The sequence below is a fragment of the Oryzias latipes genome, chromosome 5, assembly GCF_002234675.1.
Source record: "Oryzias latipes chromosome 5, ASM223467v1".
In the NCBI taxonomy this organism is placed as follows: Eukaryota; Metazoa; Chordata; class Actinopteri; order Beloniformes; family Adrianichthyidae; genus Oryzias; species Oryzias latipes.
In genome coordinates, this window is record NC_019863.2 from 21,932,471 (window position 1) to 21,953,483 (window position 21,013).

The 21,013-nt window shown below is 41.7% G+C and overlaps 1 protein-coding gene across 3 annotated transcripts in view; it reads right to left on the bottom strand.

The window, feature by feature from the left end:
- Positions 1-4,870: 4,870 nt before the first annotated feature.
- The window catches only part of pdzrn3 (PDZ domain containing ring finger 3), a 121,517-nt gene continuing 105,374 nt past the window's right edge, over positions 4,871-21,013 (bottom strand). For 2 of the 3 annotated variants that reach the window (XM_023955096.1, XM_023955094.1), the window contains 7 exons: positions 13,627-13,883; positions 11,727-11,814; positions 10,534-10,632; positions 10,402-10,464; positions 10,218-10,319; positions 8,647-8,763; positions 4,871-6,998 (listed from right to left, as the gene is read on the bottom strand). In XM_023955096.1, coding sequence (XP_023810864.1) covers positions 5,502-6,998; positions 8,647-8,763; positions 10,218-10,319; positions 10,402-10,464; positions 10,534-10,632; positions 11,727-11,814; positions 13,627-13,883 — 2,223 coding nt within the window. In that variant the 3' untranslated portion in view covers positions 4,871-5,501. The remainder of the gene's footprint in view (positions 6,999-8,646; positions 8,764-10,217; positions 10,320-10,401; positions 10,465-10,533; positions 10,633-11,726; positions 11,815-13,626; positions 13,884-21,013) is intronic. The other variant, XM_023955095.1, reaches the window with a different exon arrangement.

Sequence of the window (21,013 nt, forward strand, 5' to 3'; positions counted from 1 at the left end):
AAATCTAAGTAAAAGTAAGATAGAGTGTCACTATAAAGTTATCATTTTTTATTTAATATTTTCTATTTTTATATTTTAAACTATTACTTTTTAATGAATTTGAAAAGGGATTTTAAATACAATATTAACTTTAAATATTTTTGCCATTTTTTATTCTAAAAATGGATGTCCTTTATTGCATAATGGGATTTTTTTGTCTCGACTTTTTCTGTTTTTGTTTTAGGACATTTTTCGGCACAATGACAATGAAGTGGGTAGGGCCTAAACTCTCATAAAAAATATTAAAGATATAACATTAAATATTTCAAATATAATGTAGATTTTAAATGGAAAAAGAAATGCTTGCCATGATACAACAATTAAAAAAAGGGGAAATTTAATGATTGTTTAATTTTGCAATTTGTTTTCATCTTTCCTTTTGGAGCTCCGTTCCAGAGTTCAGATTCATGACTTTTTGGTAAACAGAATATAGGGGAAAAACAAAACAACAAAGAAAGCGTGGTTAAACAGAGTAATTTAATGACTTTCATGATACATTCCCAATCAGACGTTGAAACCATCCATATTCATTGGTCTGAATTTCCACTCAGAAGAACCTCCATCGTTAGAGTCAACCAGAAACGGGTCTTCCCCTGTGATTTGGGAAACATATTACACTGAAATAAGCTCCTCAACGTGACGGTAAATCAGAAGAAAGGCGAGTCCCGGGTGAGAACAGGGGAGCAACCGGGGGAGGACAGGTTGCTGTGAGTTACAGCTCCACTGAGCCATAAACCAAACCCGAGCAGAGGAGCCTTTGAAGCGAACAAACCCAAGAAAGTGGTGAAAGCGTATTAAGAGACGTCTGATGGGCCTTTGGAATTCCAGAGAAGTCCTCCTATGGGAAACCTGCAGCACATTTAGCGGCGCCAGACTTTAAAAGACTTTTTAAGATTTGAAACAAACTTTTTTTTCTTTTAAGTAAACACCCATTTCAAGTCAGTTCATTTATGAAACTCCATCTCGTAACCAAAGAGCCTGAAAGCCCCCCAGATCTGATGAGGATCAGGAATAAACAAAGAATAGCGACTAAATAGCGATTATCTGCAGAAATCATTAGTGATGTGGGGTAAACAATAATTATTGCCTTAAATGTTCTTGTTTTAGGTGTAATCGTGTAAAATTTAGATTTATAGCATGTGACATGACGTGTACACACGCCTAATTCCAGGTATTGTACAGAAATATGTATTTTAGATTTTTTATAATGAACCTTTAACCTTTTCCTGTTTTGTAAAAGTTTTTATTATTTTTATTGGATATAAAAAAAACTCTGAACTAAACATGACTTTTCTTGATACTTCTGGTCTTCCGTACTTCCGTCCATTTTGTACAGAACATTTTTTCCTCTTCCTGACATCTTTTCAGAAAATAACTGAATTCTTCAAAAATAAAGATCATGGAGGAAAAAAATGATCGTTAAATTGACTGAGGTAAATTTTACCAGTTGCATTTTAGGTCAAAGTACCGTTTATGGAACAAAATGTGGTCAGCTGTGATCTGAGAGCAAAAGGGGACGCTGTTGACTTTGGTGAGAACTTGAAACCTACTTTATGTGATCGAGTTTTATTTTGGCTATGGACGATTAAACAGCTACTTTAAACAAAAATATTTTGAATGTTGATCCAAAAGGCAGAAAACACTTGTTTTTGACCTTTTATTCCAGTTCATAAACAAATGTCTGTCATTATTGACATTTTGCCTTTTTTATTTACACATTTTTATTCTGGAACAGCTTTTTTGAGGATGGATAAGGGTTTAAATTCAGCTGTTTTCTAAACGTCAGGCAAAACAATTAATTTTAGTCTTATTAATAACATTAAGCCTACTGTAAATTTTTCAATATCCATTTTATCTTTATTAAATACACATTTAGAAAAATACACATTTAGAAATCGGTCATACTCAATAAATATATTTTATCCATCTTACACAAATATATTGAAATTTAGAGTTATTTTTAGACATCTATGCTGAATGCAATCCTATGATTTTTGCCTGAAGACATTTTAAATCTGCACTGAAAGAACAATACATTTTTTCTTCATTTGTTGCTTAAATAAACTCTAATTTTCACTCAACCCCTCTCCCACAAATCTTTTATATCAAACTTAACCAATAAAACACGCCTAAATCCTGGAAAAGGAAGCACAAACTGTTTGATTTGGTTTGTTTACAAACCTTTATTTAAAATTCAAGGCTATAAAATGGAGATCCTCTCAGTTGCATCATGGGATGCTATTAGAGCAAAAGAAAACAGAAATGATTATGACTTGTTTATCCCATAAAGCACACTGTCAAAGAGTTGTCAGAAAATTCACATTTTTTTTCACATTAAGGTGTCTTTAAACCCTTAGATGAAATCCATAAAAATCTGCAATTTTTCTTTTGATGAGTTATTGTGAATTGATGCGTTTGGTGATTTGGTAAGTCTTTGCTCACAACAATATTAGTTGAAGATGTAAAAATATTGACATGAGTCCAGAAAGAAGCATCTTATTTAGCCACTGTCTCAAACTTGATCCACGTGTTTTTAAGACGGTGTAGCTGAGTCATAATGAATTAATCATCTAAACATTTTGAAATTATTTAATACGCCAACCAGTCATTTACAAAAATGTGTAACAATAAATGAGTTCTTCCCACCATAAAGTGTGGATATTTAGCAAAACTTTTTCCCGCCAAAAGTGAGATCATACGGAGGCAGCCATTTTGAAATAAGCAGAAAAAGCCCTTCTACTGCCCCTAGTGGAGTTATGATGAACTACAGAGCAGAAAACACGGACCAAATCCGATACAATGAGCTTTTAAAGGAAACTGTGGATCATGCTAATGAGATAGGGGTCTCAGAAATGTATTAAATATGATATGAGTGGTTATTAAGGGTGAAAAACAGTCCTTAGATCCATTGCAGTCCTGTAACTTAAAAACCTTCAAATCATCAAGAATCTCCATCATATTTGTTGGATCACTCAGCTTTTTAGGTGTCCTCCCTGATGAAGGAAGCTGAGCCATGAAAGCATGCGGCCTCGAGCTGGAGCTGCCTTTGTCCTCAGTAACGAGGCGCTGAGCTGCTAATTGAAGGATCACGCTGAGCTGAGGGTCGAGAGGTCCTCCTGACAGATGGCGGAGGCTCGCAGTCCGTTAAAATACGGCAGCAGGATTCAGAACAGCCTGTGATGTCAGTGTGGAGCTGAGAAAACGCTTTCCCCCTCTGACTGACACAGATGAGTATTTGAGAAGAGGAGCCCCACCCACCCCCATCATTGGGAAGACCCCCGCCAAGTGAGTCCCGTCAGGTCTGAGCTTCTGCACTCGTCTTCTACCTCGTCACTGACGGGGGTTGTTTTCTAAAAAAAAACAACAGATGCACTTTGAACAGCAGGACATGCATCCTTTCCTAAAAACGCTGAGGAAAGACGCCTCTTTCAGAGTTTAGCTCATCCAACAGTTTCTAAATGATTATTCAGGCTTCAGCCCTGCAACAGGCTGGCGGCCTGTCCAGAATGTCCCCTGCCTTCGCCCATGTGTGGCTAGGATAGGCTCCAGCAACCCCGTGACCCCGAAAGGGACAAAACGGGTTTTGTAAAACTTTGTTAGAAACCTCCAGAGTTGGGTCAAAAAAGTCAAATAAACTCGTTTGTCTCTAATTCGCAACAAAACTGAAAAAAAAAAAACACTGACGAACATATTAATACAATTACAATCATAATTTATCAATATTACAATTTATATTATTGGAAATAAATTGAGGCATGAACGAGTTAAACCTTGAACTTTCTTTCAGACAAAAAATTTGAATTTTACGTAAGAAAGCCAAACTTTATTTTGTTTAAAAAAGTCTATTTAATCCAATTCCATTGAATTAAATTGTGAAATTATGAAATTTGAATTACCAGTCGCAGCAATTCTCAGTTTCTAGAACTTTCATCCTTAAATGTCTCACATATGTTAATAAAAATGAGGACATACAAAAAAAAAGAAAAAGTGACGTTTCCATTCACTTTTTAGTCATTTTTCCATGGAATGTTCATAATAATTGCATAGGCCGACATGTACATAATCGTTGTTTGTTTAATAAGGAAACTGAGCAGATTTTCAGTGATGAAGGATGGTTTGTGCAGAAGAAAGGTGAAGCAGGGGCTACTCTTCAAACTTCTATAGCCTGAGCATGTTTTAGGGTGGAGAATGTTTATACCCACAGAGTTCAGATCATTTCAAAAACGGCCAAACGATCTGAACTCATATGGAAGGAGATCTGCTGATATGAGGCCTGAAAAGAACTCAACTGTACCAAGGTATGAGCAAATATTTCTTTTTTTTTTTGCACAATTCAAGCACATAACTTGAAGTTAAAAAGGAGGAAAAAAAACCCACTCTGATAAAAATGGTGTTTTTAATGTGTTCTTGTAGCATTTTTCTCATGATAGAGGCCATATTGACAGAAAATTAATCTTCAAATTTAATTTAGGAGTATTCCTTTATTCAAATGGTTGTGAATCAGGAGCAGCTGAAAAAATGCGGTTTTGTGAAAGATCGTCAAAAATGCTGGGCGGGGCCACAAGCTCCACGCTCCGCCCCATTCTGATGCATCCACCTGTAGACGAATAGATCCATTTACGTCTTTGTTTTCCTCGTCTGAGCTGGAATCTAGTTTTTTTAGATGTCAATGTTTCTTTTTTCTGTCCCATCAATTTAGAGGTTATGAAATCGGATTTAGACGTCCAACCAATGCTAGGAGTTCCATTTTTTGGCAAATAGAAGCTAAAACACAACAAAATAAACATCAGTGTCATAAAAGAAAAAACAAGACAAACTCAAAGACTCTGAATGGCATCATGTACAAAACAATAATTTATTAATCCTCTCATTTTACAAGACTTGAATGTCTGACTAAAGATTTGGTGACCCCTAATTTAGTCCGATAGCTGTCCTCAACAAACGCTGTGTTTTTCTGAAGCTTTCAACAAAATCACAATCAAACACCAGAATTTTAGAATATTTGGTACTGTTTTTTTTTTTTTTTTTTTTTTTTAACATTATTTTTAACTTTGGCAAATCAGCATTATTTTTTTAAAGAAATCTGAATTGAAAACGTGAATTATTAATTTCAACTTTTCAATTTTTTGGGAAACTGTAAATGTTTGCTTTAAAAACGCGTTTAACAGTAAAATACTATATATATTTATATATAGTTAGAAAACTAAATAATGTATAAATGCTGGCAGTTAAAGTACGGCACACAATCTTTACACACTTTCAAAAAAGAAAATAAAAAAAGATTATTTTTTTGTTTGTCTCCAAAAATACCCAAGCATAAAGGTAGAAAAGGTTACTGAAAAATGTCTTGAACTGAACAGTAGCCAAGTACAGATGTTTTTTTGTTTTAATGGACTGTTAGAAAACGTTTGTCCTGAAGAAGGTTCTTCTATTTACACTCTGGTTCCCCGTGGAGCGAGGTTTTAGACCGTGGTCACAGACAGCAGCGAGTTGTACACTCGTGTGCCGTCTGGTGACTTGGTGCCGTGGGTTAGCAGTTCCTGAATGGTCATCCAGTTGTCGAATATTTTCTTGTTCCTCTTCTTCATCATCTTCTTGTGGCTGAGTTCGATGATGTTGGGCTCTTTTTTTTCCTCGGCGCCCAGCTGCTCCTTCAGGCAGTCGGCTCGGCTCTGCTTCATGAACTCCCGGCGCTGCTTCTGCTCTTTGGCGCGCACGGCGTGCTGCTTCCGCTCCTCCTTGCTCCAGTAGCGGCCCATCTTCAGCTCGCTTATGGCGTCGTCGTCCGTGGTCAAGCCGCTGCGCTCCTCGTGAATGCGGATGGCACGCTCCTTTAGCAGCTTGTCCCGGACGGGCCGTTTGGTGATGTAGCGCGTGCCGTCGCTGCGGATCTTCACTTTCCACTCCATCTTGGGCTCCAGGTCGGTGGCGCTGAGGGGGTCCCGGCAGATGCTGACCAGGCTCATCTGGCTCTGGGCGTACTCCACGGCGGACTTCTGCTGGATTAGCTGCATGTAGCTTTGGTAGTGCTTGGCGTGGGCCGGGATGTGAGCGTGTTTGTATGGCGAGCGGGACTGGCTGCTTTTGCCAGACTCTCTCCTGTCCTTGGTCTCCACAGGCAGGGCGCCGTCTGAATCCTTGGTGGAGCCTCTGCTCCGAATGGGACCGCAGGCCTCTTGAACAGGTGACAGGGCGGGTTTCAGCATCCTGCCGGTGGAGCCGGACAGGCCGGCTGTGGCCTGGTTCTCGGCACAGCGGCGCAGCGAGTTATCAGGGGACAGTTCTAGAGTGAGAGGAGTGCTTCTGCAGCTCTCGCCGGTGTTGTAGGCGCTGGAGCTGTCCTTGTCCGACTTCTCGGGCAGCTCGGTGATGTCGGACAGTTCGTGGCGGCGGGCGTCGATGCTCGTGTTGTAGTTTCGGAAGCCGCTGTTGTGGAGCATCCACGACTCTCTGCACTGCTCCCTCAGCTGCTGCATCTTGTGGGCGCGGACGATGCTCAGACACTCCAGCTCGATGTTGCGCAGCTCCTCGTTCAGCAGCTCCAGCTCCTTATCCACAAACTCCTGGTCCTGACCTTCTGCCCCGGCTCCCAGGCTGTGTTGCCCCTGGGCTCCACCGCCCCTCATCTGACACTTAAGCTCCAGAAGTTCCCTGAAACGTTCACACTCGTCTGCAGGAATGCCCAGGAGGTCGGCGTCTGTGTAGTCCGCCGCGATGAAGGACTCGCAGCCGAAGGGCAGGTCCACGCTGCCCAGGGTGTCCTGGCTGAAGGCCAGCTTCCTGCAGCTACCCAGGGTGTTGGAGGCCGTGGTCATCTGGTCATCGGCGAGGTTCTCCTGCTCAGAGCTCTCGTCGTTTCGGGTGCTCTCGTCGGTGCGACCGACGCCGCTGTCCTTCTCGTGGTGGTTGGAAAGCAACGTAGCCGTATCCGTGGTACCGCCGTCCTCCTCCAGCTTCTTCTGAGGATAAAGAGAAGTACAACACAAAAATATCAACCCTTTACTCTCCAACAGACCAGCTGCATTTGGTAAACCTCTAAAAAAATCGCCAAACTACAAAATCACAATAATTTTGTTGTAGCTGTAGCTGGTGGAGCGTCCTTTACACTATGACTCTGACCATCCCTCACCTCTCAGATGCTAACTGGTGAAATATTATGGGTTTTTCTAACCAGGAAACGCTGAGAGATGAGACAGGAAGTTTGCTCAGCTTAGGTTGCAACCGCTGATGGTATACGAGAACTGAAAAATGACTCAGTTGCCATTTTTTTGCGATACGGATGTTAGAACCAGAAATTGTCAGCGAGTAGCGATTGGTCTGAGTCGACTTGAGTCAAAGTTTCCATGGCAACTACTCTCGCCAATCAGGAATGAGCTTGTTGGAAGGCCACACCCCTAGCACTTGAAAGTGGGCTACACGTCACCTATAAATAAACATTTCAAACGCTACATTTAAGACCACCTACTTTTATTGAGGCATCTGATTGGCCAGTTTATAACTTGAATAACTTCTTCTTCTTTCTCTTTCGGCTTTTCCCATCAGGGGTCACCACAGCGAACAAGTCGCATGGTAAACTTGGCAATGTTTTACACCGGATGCCCTTCCTGACGCAACCCTCTCAAAGCAACCGGGCTTGGGACCGGCACAGAGGTAGAGAAGGGAATAGGGAGCAGCCCGGATTCGAACCCTGGTTTCACGGACGGAAGGCGCTGCAAACCAGCACGAGCTAAACCGGCTCCCTATAACTTGAATAACTTAATAAAGAAAATAAATATATATAACGAAAAAAAACTTCAAATTTGCAAGACCATTGTCAGAAGTCAGAGCTCTGTCTCTCCCTCTGGTCACCATTTCCATAGTTCAAACCACACTACATCTCCCAGCATCCCCAGTGTACACTTCCTGGATGCCGCTAATCAACCACAGCATACTTAAACACTGCACTGAGCTGGGCTCAGTGCGAAGTATTGTTTATGACACTATGCCTTCCTCACCGAGCGTTGTATTTAGACCTGATCTTCTGTCTCCTGACTCCATTTGCCTGCCGCCTGCCCCGACTCTCGTCTGGATCCTGACTACCCTGTCTCTCCTCTGATGGTGTTCTGCTTGTTATCGAACCCCGCCTGCCAGACCCTGATATAGCTTTGTGGACTTTTAGCTGAGCTAATAAACCTGAGTAACAGCTGTTTATTTCTCTACAGAAGTCCATGGGATTTTGGCTTCTTGGAGCCAGTGGGTACTTCCTGTTTGGAACGCGAGGGGGGAAGAGTCACTGGTAGCGAAAATCCTCTCCGGGGGGGGGACACGATGTAAACTCATTTTACATCTTTGTAGTCAACTTCCTTTAACCCCCCCCCCCCCCCCCCCCAAGGACTAATCTAAGCAGTTTCAAAAGGAGCTGCATCCTTCTGCACACTTGACTCATTTCTGCTACTACTTTATCTCTTCCGACATCTCCTTGCACCAACCCCCCCTTCGGTAACCCGCATCATCTGCTATGCTTTGGTGAAGAGACTTTCGAGGTTTGGGGTTGGAAACGATGGAAAAATGCTGATATAGCAGAAAGAAAGCCACTTGTTTGTGCATGCTCCTCCTTCCCGCTGCTACCTGCTGCAGCATGCTGGCCGTGAACTGCATGGCCTGATGGTGCTGCTGCTCCAGCATGTCCATGTGGAGATCATCCAGGAAGTCGTTCCTGTCATCCTCCAGCCAGCTCTCGTCCAGCTGTGGAAGAGACGCCTCATTAGATGCACATCATCAGTCAAAAGGGTGCAAAATGGATTTATACTCGTTAGTGGACTTAAAAAAAAAAAGGATTCATCCATTTGAATCTTTAAGTTCATTGATAGATTTTCTTTTGAAGCAAGTTTTTGTTTTGTTTGCCAAAAAAAAAAAACTAGGACAGTTTTGAAATGAATGAAGGCATTTTTTTGTCTTTAAAGTCCCACGTTTGATTACTTTCAACCACTAAGTGAACTGTTTCTTTTACCATATGACAAAGGTTTCATGCTATGTTCACACCGCCCTCTGCAACGCGCGTTCAAGCATATGCGTGTTTCAGGCTTATGCATTCAAAACTCTTACATTCACGTGTCAATACGCACCTTTTGAGTCAGTGGGTTTACGTATAACTTGTGGCCAATTAATGCCCATTGAAAGTTAAACCAGTTGAGCATTGACCAGTCAGGGACTCGGATTTGGTAATGGCGTGCGGGTCGCGTCCTTTTAAATTCACCAAGGTGCTGTCTGAAAAATTGATTATGGAGGAAAAATGAATATTTGCGGTTTGTGCCTGGCTGGAATTCTATGGAATTCTACTTGGAATTCACCAAGTCTTTCGTACAGTACAGACCAAACATTTTGAATGAGAAGGTGTGTCCAAACTTTTGGTCTGTACTGTATATTGGAATAGATCTGGGAAAGAAAAAGCCTGGAGCGAGATTCACGCGATTTGCACCCGAGCCTCTTTCAACTGTGAGAACATGCGCTAGTAGTGACAGTCGAGTGTGAACGGTGTAGAAACCTGGTGTCATTTGCCTGGTGTCAACGCAGCATGAGATCTGTTGAATAAAGCGATTGATGTGTTTAACACTTGGTATTCTGTGAAAAATACTAACAGCTCTGCTGAAACTGTTGGTCTTTCTCAAATACGATCGTACGTTATCGAAGCTGCTGCCGGTAGACGGCCATGTCGGTGCCGGAGCGTCAGAGAGGGAGAAAGTGGAAAACCCCAGAGAAGATGTGTCTTTGGGGCCTTCCTGATTGGTGAGAGAGGTTGCCATAGAAACCTTGACTCAGACCAACTTGGACCAATCACTGCTCATCGACGCCAACTGGTACTAACACGGCGGTGTCCGTATCCCCCAAAAAATGACGAATGAATTCACTTCATTGGATTCGAAAGTAAACCGTTTTCTCTGGGTGACGTCACTGTCACTGAGTCCAGTTCTCATATACAGTCAATGATGTAACCATTGAAAACAGCTACGCTTGCTCCTTACTGGACATAGCGCCACTGCAGGTCAATGTGTGGGACTGCAGCCAAAATGTTCATCAGTAACTTCAAAAATTTGTAAACCTGTTGGAACCACATATAAGCCGTGTTCTATGGGTGAAGTCTACTTCACTCGGTCCAGTTCTCATTTACAGTCAGTCTTTCTGAGATGCCTGACCCGTACCTGGATTTCCGGCCTGGCCACCAGCAGGGAGATGTTCTGGTTGCTCTCGCTGGTCAGCAGGGCTACGGCATCTTCCCGATTCTGGATCTCGATACCATTTATCTGAATAAAAAAACAGGACTCTGTTAGTAAATCCACCCACACCAACAAGATGAATACCTGCAAAGGTCAAACCGGATCGTACCTGTATGATTTTATCCCCTTCTCTGATCCGGCCATCCTTCGCAGCGATGCTGTTTGGATCAACCTGGAGATGGAAACATCCGTAAGCTGATGGGAACGGCTATTTGACAGAAAACCAGGGTCCATCGGTCACCTCGCTGATGTAGATGCCTGCCTCATCCTCGTCATCCGTCCGGTAGCACAACGTCAACCCCAGTTTGTCCTGGATGTTGGCTCGGTACAGGTCCACCTCCTGGCAACACACAAAGCCCAGATGAAGGCATTTTAAAGAACCGAAGAGAAAACAACAGCAACGGTATGCTCTCGTGTCGGAAATGGGAGATCGGGCGGCCCGGCCGACTCATTAGTCACTGTAATGGAAGATTGAGCGGAACAAAGGCCGGGCCGCCTGCCGCTGGAGGCCCGCTGACACCATGAGAAACGACGCGGCGGCTGCAGACGAGCCGAGCGCTGCCTCTCACCCTACCAAACGGCCAATCTCGCACAAACAGATAACGTTACGTTCGCTGACGTCCAACCACCGCAGCAGAAAACAAAGCATGAAAACGTTCCTTCCTGTCAGTGCAGAGACTGAAATTTCTCATTTCTGAAGATGGAAAAATCATTCAACATTAGAGAACACATTTTGAGGATGTAAAAAAGGGTGGAGGAGTTTTTAGTAAATAGTTTAAATCAGAGGGGGTGTAAAAAGAGTTACAGACCCACTCCAATCATCGTGTGATCCGTTTTCACAGCGTTCCTAGTGGTCTTTGAATGAGGATTATGCCGTTTTTAGCCAAAATAAACGAGCTGTCATGTTTTCTAGGATATAGTTACATAGATGGAGCAACTCTACCTCCTCTTCCTGTCACCCATAACTGAGAGATCTCTGTTTACACATTCTCCCACTCGCTTAAAGCCCCTCACGCCCCCAACCTGAGATGCACATGGATCTAGTCGTCTATAAGGGAGCTTGTGCCACACCTGGTGTATTCTCTATGATGCAGTTTGAAAAACTGCATCTTTTCGTCTGCTCCTGATTCACAATATTCGGATGCAGAAATGCTAAGAAATGCAATTTTATGCTTAATTTTCTTTATGCAACAGAAAAATGCCAACAAAGTTCAACAAGCCCGAAGCTCAACTCTGTAAAAACATTCATTTTTAAGATAACCCACATTATAAACCATTTTTAAAGAGTTATGTGTAAATACCAGCTGGAATCTGAGTGGAGGCAGAGGCGAGGGGGGTGTGTGTGTCCACTGATTATGGTGAACGAGCAGGCGGAGCTGCCGAGGCGTTCTCCGCCCGCTGAGCTTTAACGGAGGAACAGGAACGGCGCCGTACCTCGTACTCCAGCTCGTCCCGCTCCATGTCTGGCTGCATGGCCTCCAGGAAATCGTTGGGGTCAAAGTATCCGTGCTCGGGCGGATTTCTGAAGAGAGGAGGAGGGAAAATGTCGATTCAAACAGAAAATGATGCAAATCAAGGGCGGCGAGTGCGAAAAGATTCTGCCCTGGAGTCCTGAAACTAAACGAGATGTGGAGGAGGAGGATGGAATTAAAACTCTAGAAAAGAAAAGTAAATTAAAAAATATATTGTTAATGTGACAGTAAAGCCAAAACCAGCTGTTAATTACAAGAGATTATGGGATATTCATTTAACCCTGGAGAACAGGAGGTCTAATTGGTCTTTGATTTTTTTAAATTAAATTATTTTTATTTTTTTCCGTTAAAATGTTTTCCTTTTAACTTCTTTGGCTGCTGTTAAATGCTACAACCCCAAATAAACACACAAAAAAGCCAAATTGATGTTAAGAACCAAGAAGGAAATTGCTTATTGGTTCTCAAGGGTTAACTTCACGTTAACTATGGTAATCATAGTCACTAAACGGTGCAAAAGCAACCAAAAAAAAACACAAAGTGCAAATGGCGGAAGTGAAACGAACAGATCTGCCCTAACGTGGCTGCACGCCGTCAAGGCGCCGTCTTCTTCAAGACGGACGGCACCGTTTTTCATGTAATGTCACATCAGCTCCCGGTGATGGCGCATTTCTGTAATTAGCTGCTAAGGTCAAAGGTTTGAAAGATGTCTGCGACCTTTCCCGGCGCCGCTCAGTTGTGACACCAACACGCCATCATCTCAAATCCACGCCGAGTCCTTCGTTGTTTAGACAAAAGGAAAAAAGCGAGGGGAATGTTCTGCTGGAAATGCGTTCCTTCAGAGACCTTTAGGATGATGAAATGTGCTCCAGGAAAGCTGCTCTCTTTTCTAAAGCCTCCTGAGGCTGCATGAGTTCTGCTGCGACAGGAAGCCAAGATCGGATCCTTTTCTGCGGCAACTGTCAGGTAAACGCGATTGAAAACCCCCAGAGCTGAAGGTTTGTGTTTTCATAGAGGCATTGTGAGCCAGACCTGGGCTAGGTTGAATAAATGAGCTTTTTAAAGAAAAAGAGAGCATGCTAATAAAAATATTTTAACTATTACAAATAGTAAATTAAGACCATTTATGAAAACCTACAAGGACATATAAATGGATGCATCATAGTTGCCATGGCAACTGCAAAATGTGGAGCTGCCAAACATTTAAGCTTAGTGAGAACTGAACTGAGTGACCCCCCCCACGTTCCAAACAGGAAGTACTTGCTCCAAGAAGACAAAATCCCATTGACTTCTATAAACAGCTGTTACTCAGGCCTTGTATTTGTCAGGGGGTGGCCTTCCAAAAAGCTCATTCCTGGTGGGCAAGAGTGGTTGCCATAGAAACTCAAACCAACACGGACCAGTAACTACTTACTGATGTTTTCTGATTCCAACTTGGCAACCTCCATGGCAGGTATTCCATAAATCCTTCCTCCCCAGAAAATGTTCCCACCAACACTCGGAGTTTGAAATGACATCCAATTTAATTTTCAGTTTTGGTAAACTGTCCATATATCTGCGTCATTACGTTATTTTGGTCTTTTTAGGCCTCGAGCATATTTTTTTGCTCTGATTTAATCAACTGCTTGTCTGAAGACCTTTTTCCAAGTTGACTTTAAAATAAAAGTTTGTGGAAGTAAAATGAAAAATATTCTGACTGGATAAGAAAATGAGTCTGAAATCTTATTCCATGTCAGTTAAAAGGCCCGATTGTAACTTCTGATAATAGTGGAAAATTTGTGACTGAAAATGAAGGAAGTCTTCAGCTGAGCTCCGAAGTCTGAGTGGTTGCCTAAAAGTGGTGGATAATCTGATTGGGAACTCACTCTTCCGGCAGCAGGTATTCCTCCAGCTCCTTCATCTGGGGTGAAGATGATGACGGCATTGTGTTGAGGCGGATGATGTGCTGCAGGGTGATGTCAGTCTGGGTGCCCGCATCGGAGACCTGGCTGTCAGCAATGGGGCCGACCAGCTTTGGGTACGGAGCTCGGCGCAGAACTTTAACCATGATGGGCTCCTTGGCGGTTCGGATGGCCTCCACCGCCTGGTCGTGGGTGGTTTTCGAGAGATCCTTGCCATTGACCTGCAGAGAGGAGGAGCAAAGATTGACCAGACTTAAACTACACTGCGCATACAAATGTGCTTATTTGTTTGAAGGCGTTATATTTTCGTCATTTTGGTTCTGAATTGACGACTTAGGTCCCGAACGATTTAAGGCTATCTTTTGTACAAAGACACTTTAACATACTGTTAATCTGACGTCACCCAAAGGACTCATCGGGACAAAAGTGAAGCCTGACGTTGGACAAACGCGTTGACTCCTCCCCTAGTAGCTAATCAAAGAAGAACGCAGCTAATGATAAAGAAATTTGAGCTAAAGAATCTAAACAGCTGAAACCCCTATGAATTGTAAAATAATGTATCCTTTGTTATTTTTTTAAACCGGACTGTGAAACTGTTACATTTTTAAACATGTAAGTCAATGGGAAATGTCCCCCTTTTGCAACCTGCTTCCGGTGGTCATTTGAGGAACTGCAGCATTTGGAATTTTCTAGAGGAGGGTTGGTTTGTAGAGATCACTGATTGTATATGAGAACTGGACTGAGTAACCCCTCCCCCCTTGCGTCCCAAACAAGAAGTACCCACTGGTCCCAAAAAGCCAAAATTGCATAGACTTCTACTAAGAAATAAACAGCTGTTACTCAGTCAGTATATTTGCTCGGCTACATCTTTTATTAACATGTTCTTGCTAATCCTAGTTTTTTTCCATGATATTTTTCTGTAGCGCAAGTTATTAAAAGAAAAGCAGACCAATCGGATGGCTCAATAGAGGCACGTTCAACGTTTGACAGATTCTCCTGAGCCTGATTTCAGTAAAAGGGGTGTTGCCTTCTAACATGCTTACCACTGATTAGATAAAGTAGTTGTCGTGCAATGTAGACTACGACTGACACGGACCAATCACGGCTTACTGAGGATGTCTGGTTCCAAGATGGGGACAGGCATACATCGCAGAAAAATGGCGACTGCACTGACTTTCCATTCCTATGGGTTTTCATTCCCTCAGCCAGTTCTCCATATACAGTCTAAGGTAGATACACTCTCTAAAGCACCGCCTCTTCTGCATACAGAGAGATGGACGCCTTCAACACTGGAAGTTTAACTCCAGTGTCTCCAAATGGTTTGAATTTCAAATATCCTTAACAACAACACCTTTGTAAAAATTCATATTCTGAACAAGTACAAATATCTACTATTGAGCTCTTTGATTTTTTTCTGTGCGTAGATTCAAAGCAGAACTGGATTTCAATAAAGGTATATGTACATTGGCCAAAACATTAAAGACCCACTCCAATAAATGTTGTGTTTTTAGTGTTTTAACATGTTTAACACAACATGTTCTTGGGCATTTTCTTGTGATGATGGAGGACATATACAAAGAAAATGAAGCTCCAATTTGTATTTCTGCTTTTTTCTTTATTCAAATCACTGAGAATCAGGAGTAGACCAAAAAAAATGCAGTTTTAAAAAGATCGTATTTTTGATGTAGAAAAATATGCTGGGCTCTCTGCTCCATTCCATTGTGATGCATCCACTTAAAGACAAATAACTGAGCTGGAATCTGGCTCAAAACTGTACAGATGGAATCCTCCAACATTGTTCAGGATTGTGTTGGATTGGTAATGTGGAGGTGTGAGGGGCTGTAAGCTAGCAGGAGAGCATGTATACAGAGAGCTCTCAGCAAACGTCAAGGGGTAGTGGGGCAGGGTTGCTCAGCGACAACAGTCCCACCCACAACTCTGCAGAAACCACGTCCTAGAAAACAACAGTTTTTTTTATTTTGGGCTAAAAAAAACGTCATAATCATAATTTAAAAGGCCACTGGGACATTTTTGCAATGTCAAAAGTTGATCGGAGTGGAACTTATTTTCAAACTTATTAGGAACTACAGCCTTAAAAATCACAGGTTTACACCATCCACGACAAAAGAACTGACAGGAAAGAACAAAGTGAAGAAGATAGTGGTCCAAAGCAATAGTGACCAACTCAAAACATGGCCTCTGGGTTTATAAAAATAAATTGTGATTCCAGGTTCCGTCAAAGTGTTTCAAATGAGGTTTGATAGAATCTCGACTTGCGGCGCTTCTCAATTCACAGAATTTATTTCATGCTTTTCATAGACTCTTTTTTTGTTTTGTTTACGCAGAACAGGTCATTACTTGACCGACAAAACCACGAACATCCTTTTTCCCTCCGCCTTCCATTCCAGCCAGTGTTTGGAATTCATTTATTGATAAAGATGAGGCTGCTGGTTCCAGCTGGCCTCTGGCGATGGCGGCCTCATTTTTATTCAGACCGGTTTGCTTTCACGATTTTTTAAGTGGCGGCAAAATGAAGAAACCGTCAGGGAAAATGCCCACACAGAACCTGATGAAAAACGCAGAGCTTTTAGGGTGATGGATTTTAAGGTGAGGTGATGGATCCTCGTGTCCACTAGTAACAAGGACAGATTCATGCTAATCCTAAAGCTGCAGCAAAAGTGGATTCTTTTATTGAACTCCTGTGTCTAAAAATTAAATTATCCTACAAAAAAAGTGAATAAAATTATTTTGTTATTTTTGTTGAAATTTTTTCACACAAAGAAAAGCTCAAACTACAGGACAGAAAAGAATTGTTAATTTGTTTGTATTTTTCTACAACAATGTGCTAAAGCTATTTTCTGCAAAAAAAAAAAAAGTTAAGATGAAAAAACCTACAATTATGTTAAAAAATGCAAATTTCTAAACTGTTTTTTAATCAGTTATTTATCTTTAAAAGGTGTGACCGCCAAAACCCCAAACTACAAAATGCTAACCAATGCTAAACATGCTAAAAATGCTAAAAGCTAAAAGAAAGGGGAAAAAAAAGATGACTTGAAAAAAATTGAAAAATAGACAAATAAATATTAAAATAGTTCAGGGTTTTTGGTATCTATCAGTTTTGTCAAATTTTAAATCACATTAAGATCAAAAATAAAAACCTGTATGGCTAAATAACATAAAACTTGGAAAAAACAGGGCATGAAAAGGAAAATAGAAAGAGAAAAAAATGCTACTAAAATAGTTGGAAAAGTAATCTGAAATAGCTTTAAATAGTTCAAGAATCAATAAAAAATAAGCTAAAGCTAAGTAAATAGCTGTAGCTAAATATGCTAATTAATGAGTAAAATATTAGAAAGTTTGATCATAAACATTAAATACAACAGAAATATTATGCTAAGTAGCAAAAGCTAAAACGGTAAATATTATCTAGCCAACGTGCTTCGGACCAAATTTAACTGTACGATTGCATCTTGGAAGTTTTTGTTTTGAAGGTCATGTCACACACATCCACTATATGTATGAAATTTCATTTTTCCGTGATAAATGCGTGATATACGCAATTCCAAGTGTTTCTTGGGTTCGTCTTTCATCTTTAGCTGTCGAGGGTTTTGGCCAACAGGTCGTTACGCGAATTCGATTCAGAATTTTTGGTTGCAGTTTATGCGTATTTTGCTGCTGTTTATACGCAGCTGTTACGTAAAATCTTACGCAGTTGTGCGTGATTTTTGATAGATGAAAATAATATAATTGACGTCCAAATCACAACTAAATTGCATATACTCTGTGGAATAATCATGCATGTTCTACATTGATTTTAGTGTTCTTTGCATGGTTTATTCATAGTTCCTCCGTGAATCTATAGTGGTTTATTCGTGATACATCTGTGAAAATGTCATGTATAGATCACAACTTTTCTCACTTTTTTAGTTTTTCACATTTTTATGCAATCTTTTTGTTCAACCCATGGATTAAAAGCTGAAAGTCTGCACTTCAATGGCATCTGAATTGTTTTATTTAAAATTCACTGTGGTAATGTAAAGAAACCACCCAAATATTTATGGTCCTGACTGTTTATTCACGTGTGACCAATTTTCTTCTGTGTAATATGCACAAAATATACAAAGTGGCAGAAAGGAATTATCAAAATTTGAGTGAAGTTCAAAGATGTGGGTGAAGCTGTTGGAGACCAAAAAGGCTTGAGGTGTAGCAAAGCAGGTCCAATTGATGCTATGTCCATCATTCAGTCATATTTTTTGTCATGTGACCAAATGTAAATCAGCTTTGCAATCAGGAATCTTTATAAGGTCATTGTAAATCACTGTTTCCGCTCTACATCAACTTTGGATACAGGAGATGCAGCCTCAACACACTTGGCACACCCACAAAGACAGAAGTGTGTAGAAAAACAGAACCACACAAGTTTTGTAGAAGAAAAACCATTCATTATTGCTGATTCACAGGAAGAAAAGGCCGAAGTTACATCAGTGTTTTTTAATCGTCACGTAATCCTCAAACCCCTCTCAGTGAGTGGAAACAGTCAGGAAACCTTTGAGTGTGACAGAGGGAACCCTGGGAAGTCGACTCCACAGAAACATTTGAGATCAGGCGGCAAAGGCACAGAGCTCCCCTTTTTTCAGCCGGATGCACCTCGGAGGGAAAATTCTCCCAAACTGTTTCAGAACAGAGGAGTGCTGACACACTGGAAACACTTAAAGGCTCACTGAACGGATAAAAGAGTGAAAACTCTTCTCTGTGTACTCTGTCACTGTAAACGCTTTTGTTAAAAATGGCCAAAAAAAAAAAAGCCTCAGTAGACCAGGAACTAGCAGTCTTTACACACAGCAGTGTGTGGATTTACTGTCAATCCCAGAGGGAGCGGCTAAAAGCTTCATTCTTCAAGATGCACACCCACCATATTGATTTGTTTTTTTACTACTAAAAGACCTACACCACTGACAAAAGAAGAGCTTGATACATTATCGCCATAACAAAAAATAAACATCAAAGCCGAACACATAAAAAAAAAAAAAGAAAGCTACACGTTAGTTTGTGCTGTGAAAATTGAACTTTCAAAACTGTCGCCGTTGCAAAACATGCAGAAAAGAAAGGAGAATATGTGAAATGAGAATGTTTCTGAATGAAACTACACATTTCTACTGTGGTAAAAGACCATAATGAGGTAATAAACCTGAACTTTACATTCTCGGAGGACGCCAACATTTGCCAACATTTGCCAACATTTGCCATCAAAAACTGACGTTGACTAATCTTTGGTCAAATTAGTAAAAAACGAGGTCATAGGTTACACAAATCCTCTTTCCAAAACACACCAATTGGGCTGATAGTTGAAACACTGGTAGTTTAAAAAAAGTATTTCAATATTGAACCATGAAAGTTGATATACCTGTTTACCAGCCTTGGATAAGAAACATATTCTATCGTTTTTTCACCTTTTCTCTGTGTTACTGTGGCGCCAAACAATAACAGAAGAGAGGCTGTTCAATGGATTTTTTATGTTTGGTCCCTCACCAGATTATCCAACAAGTGCCTTAAATAATGGATAATAGCTAACATAGAAATCAAAAGTCACTTAAAGACAAATGCATACTGTTATGTTAGCTGCTTTGGCTTAACATTTGACCGACATAAACCAGACCATGCGTTGTTCTCACGTCCGTGATTTATTCTGTGTCTCCTTAATTTCCGTCCGACCGGATACATACACAACAACCAATAGTTCCACTTCACTTTATCCAACACCTCCCCTTTTTAGTTAGAACACTCTTTCTTTATCAACATTAACAATTCCATTCAGGAACATAAAATAATTCCCACTATCTAGGGTATCCAATAACGTTAGCTTATTCAACTTAACTTTCTTACTTCTATTTTTTTTCCTGTAAATCAGGGGTGGGCAATTCCAGGCCTCGAGGGCCGGTGTGTCTGCATGATTTCTAGATAGTCTTGCTCTACTCATGGCTGATTACCTGGTTCAGGTGTGTCCAGCCAATCAGAACATGCCAGAGCAGGGTATGCTGGAAAACATGCAGGAATGCGGCCCTCGGTGCCCACCCCTGCTGTAAATCAAAACACAGACTTCCTCACTTTTCTGTTAACCAAACACAAATTTTCGTACACCATTCTCTTTTATTTCCCAAAAACTCTCACAGATCTAACCGCTTGGGTGGACGGGACACTCGTCCTGAAGATGTTACATAAGGTGGCTTAACCGTGTCCTGTGTGTTATGACTAGGTATACTAGATTCTCGACCTGCGTTTTCTTCCACTCCAGTCTGCTGTGTGGACACAGTTAACTCTGACCTTTCCGGAGAACGTAAAGGTCTCACATGTGTGCGGTTGCGCCTAATCTGACCTTCATCAGTGTCAATAATGTACGACCTAGGTGTAGTTGCATGTTGTACCACTGTCCCTTCTTTCTTCTCTCTTGGTAGCCATACAGTTTGACCTGTTTGAAGAACCGTCAGAGGACGGACCCGGTGACGCCGATCGTACTGGCGTTGCTGGTTTGCTTTTGTACCGTCTCTGTTTGGTTTTGAATTGTTTCATATTTGGCCATCTTGGGAGAAGAGTCACAGGCTGCTGTGGCAGTGTTGTCTTCAGCTGTCTGCCCATCAGCAGCTGTGCAGGGGAGTAGCCGCACTCGAGCGGTGTAGCCCGATAAGAGAGAAGTGCTTTTGTCTTCTCACCTCCTCCTTTCCACAGTCCTTTAACTGTAGCTACTGCTCTTTCAGCTTCTCCGTTCGCCTCCGGGTATCTTGGACTGCTGGTGATGTGAACAAACCCGTACTCCGTAGCGAAGTCCTTGAACTTTTCACTGGCGTACTGCGGTCCGTTGTCCGACACCACTGTCTCTGGGATCCCATGGCGACTGAATGTCTCCTTCACGGCAGCTATGACTGTCGCGGCAGATGTCACATTCAGTTTAGCCACTTCTATGTACCTTGAGAAATAGTCCACCACCAGAATATAAGTGTCCTTATTCCAAAAGAACATATCCGTACCAACCCGGTGCCAGGGCCGCTCCGGTACTGGTGTGGTCAGTAGTGGTTCTCGATGTTCTGCTTTATGTTGTGAACATGTGTTACAATTTTCCACAACCTTACTGATGTGCACCGACAAACCTGGCCACCACACAGACTGACGAGCTCTAGCCCTGCATTTGACTATGCCCTGATGTCCATCATGAATCTGTTTCAGGATCTCTTTCCTCATGTTTTGTGGAATGACCAGTCTCTGTCCTCTCAGCAACAACTCACCCGCCAGATTGAGATTGTCTTTTTCTGACCAATACTCACTCAGCTCCCGTGGCAGCATGTGCCTTTCAGGCCAG